The sequence below is a fragment of the Piliocolobus tephrosceles genome, chromosome 14 (assembly GCF_002776525.5).
Source record: "Piliocolobus tephrosceles isolate RC106 chromosome 14, ASM277652v3, whole genome shotgun sequence".
Taxonomy (NCBI): domain Eukaryota; kingdom Metazoa; phylum Chordata; class Mammalia; order Primates; family Cercopithecidae; genus Piliocolobus; species Piliocolobus tephrosceles.
The window spans coordinates 83077731-83084089 of NC_045447.1; the positions used below are offsets into that span (position 1 = coordinate 83077731).

The 6359-nt window shown below is 45.6% G+C and overlaps 1 protein-coding gene across 1 annotated transcript in view; it reads right to left on the reverse strand.

The window, feature by feature from the left end:
* PRKACG (protein kinase cAMP-activated catalytic subunit gamma) overlaps positions 1 to 1324 on the reverse strand; it is an 8146-nt gene extending 6822 nt beyond the window's left edge. Inside the window, exon 1 of the mRNA XM_026452885.1 lies at positions 1307 to 1324. Within this exon, the coding sequence (XP_026308670.1) occupies positions 1307 to 1324 (18 nt within the window). The remainder of the gene's footprint in view (positions 1 to 1306) is intronic.
* Between the last annotated feature and the right edge of the window lie 5035 nt (positions 1325 to 6359).

The following is a 6359-nucleotide window of genomic DNA, read 5'->3' on the forward strand; positions in this document are numbered from 1 at the left end:
ACCCCGTCTCTACTAAAAGTACAAAAATTAGTTGGGTGTGGTGGCACACGCCTGTAATCCCAGCTGCTTAGGAGGCTGAGGCAGGAGAATCGCTTGAACCCGGGAGCTGGAAATTGCAGTGAGCCAAGATTGTGCCACTGCACCCCAGCCTGGGTGACAGAGCGAGACAGTCTAAAATTAAAAAATACTGATGATTGAATCTGCCTCTAGAGATTGACTTAACTGCCCAGGCATGTGACTTGAACGTTGGGCCTTTTAAAAGCTCCCCAGGTGATTCTAATGCACAGCCGAGTTTTAGAACCACCGGATGAGCCCATGAACACATTTTGTTTAACCCAATGTAGTGGCCTAAACAGAATATTTTAAATTTTAATAACTATTTTCCCAATGTAAAGAGCAGTCAGTTTCACATACCCCAGATCATCCAGATTTCAGTCTCCTGTTGTAATATTTGTGCACAGTAGGCCTACATTTCCACAGGACACCATTCAGCTATGCTGAGTTCCGACTGTACCTTATGTAAGCATTTCCTCTGCACTTCACAGCCTTTCCTGGCCCTCCCCACTGTCATCACTGCACAGAGCTAATGACAGTTGCTGCTTATCATCCTGTTTGCTCTGTGGGTTTTTTTTTTTTTTTTTAACATTCACGTTAAAGGTAAAATAGTGCTTATGCCATGTCTCCAGCAGATCAAGAAAGAAAAAGGCAGCTCAGGAAGGCTAAGTGTTCCATAGGGCCTGCCACTCATTTCTGGCACCTGCCTGGCCCCTGCAGCATTTGGGTGCATGCCCTTGATTTAAATCGATTAATGTTTTCCCAGAAGGAGCCCCAAAATGCTTTATAGCCTATAGAGCAAAGAGCTGAGAAGTGAGAGGTCCCAACTCAATTATCTTAATAATTAGATAGTTCTTGAAGACAAAAGAAAGCTATACAAATACAGCAAGGAAAAGGGGGCATCCAGTGACCAGTTCCATAATTCAGGAAATGCAGGAAGTCTGAAGAGTTTGTATGCATTATAAGGGACAAAGAGAGCTGGAGCTGAACCTGAACTGTGAGGGACAGAAGTGCCTAACCTGGAGTTAACAAGAACAAGAAGATTGCAGCCCTAGGGGTTGAAATCTCGTCTACAGCACTTACCATCTGTGATACAGCACACCTGCCAATTAACAGAAGGCCCCAGGTGGAAGAGAATATTCACAACATCCTTCTGCAAACCTTCCAGAACTGCAGAACCCCAGGAGCTAGGGCCCAATACAGCCAAGCTTGAGTCTGTTTGAGGATCTCCGTTTTTCAGCCTCTCCAATACTGCACTAGATGAGGACATCTGGCCTCTGGGTCTGTACATACTGTACCCTCTGCTATACTCTTTCCTCCTTGCCGTCTTTCACCTGGCCAGCACCTCATCTCTCTGATCTCAAAAACTCACGCTATCACCTCCCCCACCAAGTCAAGACTGGGCCACTTTCCTATGCTCCTGTAGTATCCTGTAATTACCCCATCATAGCACTTATGTGACTTTGTAAAAACTTTTATGTTATCTGTCTCCTGAGCAAGACTGTGAGCTCCATGGGAACATGTTGATTATCAATCTTCGTTACCACCGTGTCATCAGCAACCACAGTGCCTGGAACTGCAGATGCTCAATAAACAATGATGGATGGATGCCGGGTGTGGTGGCTCACACCTGTAATCCCAGCACTTTGGGAGGCTGAGGTGGGCAAATCACGAGGTCAGGAGTTCAAGACCATCCTGGCTAACATGGTGAAACCCCCATCTCTACTAAAAATACAAAAATTAGCCAGGCGTGGTGGCGCATGCCTACAGTCCCAGCTACTCGGGGGGTTAAGGCAGGAGAATTGCTTGAATCCGGGAGGTGGAGATTGCAGTGAGCCGAGATTGCACCACTGCACTCCAGCCTGGAAACAGAGTGAGATTCCGTCTCATAAAACAAAACAAAACAAAAAAACAATGATGGATGGGTTTGTAAACCAAAACTAAAATTCTAAGCCCCCCAGCTGACTAAATGGACCCCCCTCTTGGCCAAGGGGAGTCCAAAGAAACCTGAAAAACTAGTTCAGGCCACTCCAGGAAGGGGTAGGGGTCAGACATGCCTCATTATACCCTCTCCCTTTTGGAGTTTGAAACCGCCCAATGGGTTCACCTTGCCCAATGCCTAGACAGAGCTGATTTATCAAGACAGGAGAATCGCAATAGAGAAAGAGTAATTTACACAGAGCCAGCTGTACGGGAGACTAGAGTTTTATTTTTGCTCAAGTCTCCCTAAGAATCGGGGATTAAAGATAATCTGGTGGGTACAGGCTAGTGAGTCGGGAGTGCTGATCGGTCAGGTCAGAGATGAAATCATAGGGAATCAAAGCTGTCCTCTTGTGCTGAGTCAGTTCCTGCGTGGAGGGGCCACAAGATCAGAGGAGCCAGTTGATTGATTTTGGTGGTGCCAGCTGATCCACTGAGTGCAGGGTCTGCAAAGTATCTCAAGCACTGATCTTAGATTTTACAATAGTGATGTTATCCCCAGGAGCAATTTGGGGAGGTTCAGAATCTGGCCACCTTCAGCTGCATGACTCCTAAACCATGATTTCTAATCTTGTGGCTAATTTGTTGGTTCTGTAAAGGCAGTCTAGTCCCCAGGCAGGAAGGGGGTTTGTTTTGGGAAAGGGCTGTTATCGTCCTTGTTTCAAAGTTAAACTATAAAACTAAGTTTCCCCCAAAGTTCGTTCAGCCTACGCCCAGGAATGAACAAGGACAGCTTGGAGGTTAGAAGCAAGGTGGAGTTGGTTGGGTCAAATCTCTTTCATTGTAATAATTTTCTCAGTTATAATTTTGCAATGGCGGTTTCAAGTTCAGGCACAACTGACCAGCATTCACATTAAAACAAGTATTAAGACTGATAAAACAGATTATTTGTAACAATAAGATACCAAATTCCAGCCTGAGGCTAGTATAACATCACATGATAGATAAAGAAGGAAATTAAAAATATTTTACTCCAGAATATATTTCCTTGCTATATTTTGAAATAGCCCTGCAAAGCTTTCTTTTGTGGGGGAGAATTTACATCTGTAAAAAATCTTTTTTTTTTTTTTTATTGAGACGGTGTCTCACTTTGTTGCCCAGGCTGGAGTGCAGTGGTGCAATCTTAGCTCACTGCAACCTCTGCCTCTCAGGTTCAAGTGATTCTCCTGCCTCAGCCTACAGAGCAGCTGGGACTACAGGTGAATGCCACCACGCCCGGCTTTTTTTTTTTTTTTTTTTTTTTGGTATTTTTAATAGAGGTAGGGTTTCACCCTGTTAGCCAGGATGATCTGGATCTCCTAACCTCGTGATCTGCCTGCCTCAGCCTCCCAAAGTGCTGGCATTACAGGCGTGAGCCACCGCACCCGGCCCAAAACTCTCTTTTAACATAAGTGGATCTTTCCTTTTCCAAGCCCTCCAAATCCCTGAAGAGATTAACTGAGAGTCTAACACCGTTTAAAGGTCTGTATAGGAAATATTTGCATCTACAATCTCTAAGCTACCTATGAGACTTGATCTATGTAATAAGAACCTTGGTCTCCACAACCCCTTATCTTAACCCAGACACTCCTTTCTGTTGCTTCCAGGTCTTCAGATAATAACTCTCAATCAATTGCCAATCAGGAAATTGTTGAATCCACCTATGACCTGCAAGCACCCTCTCCCCTTCAAGTTGTCACACCTTTCTGGACCAAACCAATGTATACCTCACATGTATACATGTATTGATTAATGTCTTAATGTCTCCCTAAAACATATAAAACCAAGCTGTGACTGGGTGCGGTGGCTCACACCTGTAATCACAGCACTTTGGGAGGCCAAGGCGGGCGGATCACAAGGTCAGGAGATCGAGACCATCCTGGCTAACACGGTGAAACCCCATTTCTACTAAAAATACAATAAAAATAAAATAAAAATAAAATCAGCCGGGTGTGGTGGCGGGTGCCTGTACTCCCAGCTACTCAAGAGGCTGAGGCAGGAGAACGGTGTGAACCTGGGAGGCGGAGCTTGCAGTGAGCTGAGATGGCGCCATTGCACTCCAGCCCGGGCGACAGAGCAAGACTCCATCTCAAAAAAAAAAAAAAAAAAAACCAAGCTATAACCCAACCACCTTGGGCACATATTCTCAGGACCTTTTGACACTGTGCCTTGGAGCCATGTTCATTCATATTTGGCTCAGAATAAAACTCTTTAAATATTTTACAGAGTTTGACTTTTTCCTTGATAGGTTGATGAGTAAGTGGGTGGAAGAATGGGTGGGTGAACAGAGCAAACATGATAAATGGAAGAAAGGACCTGAGATTAAATAACTGGAGATTGTAATCAGCAAGCAGAATCCTGTAGTTGAAGATATCTGAGAAAGAACAATTTAAAATGGCAATAAAGTCCAAAGTACAGATACGAATATCAGCTGGGGTCCAGCCTCACAAACAACACCTAGATCCGGCAATTCACAGAGAAAAATCCAATGCCGGGAATTTGTTGCAAAGGTGATAGAAGGACTGAAAGAGCTACCAGGGAGAATAAGACAAACTCAAAATTAAGAAATGCAGAAAGTTGCATTTACCATAACTATGCATAGAGGAACAGAAGGAAAAGGGTGTTACCAGAGTCCCGGAGCAGAGGCTGAAACCACAGTAGTCTGTCCAGCAAGAGATGGAGCCACGGGGGAAGCCCAATCACTGCTGGAGATGGTGCCTGAAGGGAATGAGGGAGGGGAGAAAAGGACGGCAGAAATACCTGCCTCCTCTGTGCCACCCACCCGCCAGTCTTCCACAGGCGCCTCTCATTGACTGAACCTCTCTTGAAACAAATTGGCAAAGGAGTTTAGGAAATGTAATTTGCACGGATCAGGTTTCCTTGAAAGAAACAGATGAGGAGCAGAGAATGGATGTTTCAGCAAATAGGAAAACAAGCAAACCATGATGAGAATGGCTTGCTGAAGCTTCATGAGAAGGGAAAAGTGGATTCCAGGAACTGTGAAATGGCATAAGCCATCCCTGTGGATACTGTAACCACTATTTGATGCTCCAAAGGGGAAAGGGAGAGGGGACTGTGGCCGGAGCCAAGGAACTCAAGGAATGTTTAGGAATGACTGAAGGACAAGAGATGAAATGAAAGGAAAAGGGTGTTAGTGTTATGTCCCAAGCCTGGTCTGGAAAGAGCAAGGGAGAGGTAGAATAGCAGCACAGCTAAAAGGCCCATGAGTCCCAGCTTGGACACTTATTAGCTGGAGGATTTGGAAAGGTGAATTAGCCTCCGAGCCTTGGTGTATAAAATGGAGATGATAATGGTACCCTCAGCATGGCTATTAGGATTACATGAGAGTGTACATAAAGCACTTCCCACAGTGCCTAATAACAGCAGTCACAGCACAGAGCACATTCAATCTACATTCTCAACTGCAGGGCATGAGAAAAAGGCTTTCTCCAAGGTTCTGGCTCAGGGTTCCTCATGAGGTTGTAGTCAGCTGGCAGTCAGGGCTGCAGTCATCTGAGGCAAGAGGACCCACTTCCAGCTCACTCATGTGGTTGCTGGCAAGCCTCATGTCCTTGCTGGCTTTGGGCTGTGTACCGGAGGTCCTCACCAGGGGCCTCTCCATAGATTCTGACAGCATGGCAACCAGCTCCCAAATAGCGAGTGATCAGAGAGAGAGGGAGCCGCAGTCCTCTATAACCTGGTCTTAGGAGAGGCTATCACCTGGGTCATCTACTATTGGTCACACAGACCAACCCTGGTACACTGTGGGAGGGGCTACACAAGGGGTAGGATCCCAAGAGGTGAGGGTCCTTTTGGAAGCTAGCTACTACACCTCTTCTCCCTCTTCCTTGTTTTTTCTCCACACCACTGATGACCAAGTAACACACTGTTTTTTGAGACAAGGCCTCACTCTGTTGCCCAGGCTGGAGTTGCAGTGGCACCATCACAGTTCACTGTAGCCTTGACCTCCCAGGCTCAAGTGATCCTCCCACCTCAGCCTCCTGAGTAGCTGGGATTACAGGCACATGCCACCAAGCCTGACTAATTTTCTATTTTTTATAGAGATATATGTTGCCCAGGCTGGTCTTGAACTCCTAGGCTCAAGCGATCCTTCTGCCTCAGCTTCCCAAAGTGCTGAGATTACAGGTGGGAGGCACCTGGCTTCTAACACATTATTTACCTTAGTTATTTTGTTATCATCTGTGTCCCTGCAATAGAACATAAGAAGCAAGGGATGTTTGCCTATCTTATTCACTGCTGTATAATCAGCACCTAGAACAGTGCCTGACATACAGTAGGGCTTCATTAATATTTGTTAAATGGTGAGTGATGTGCCACCATAAGAA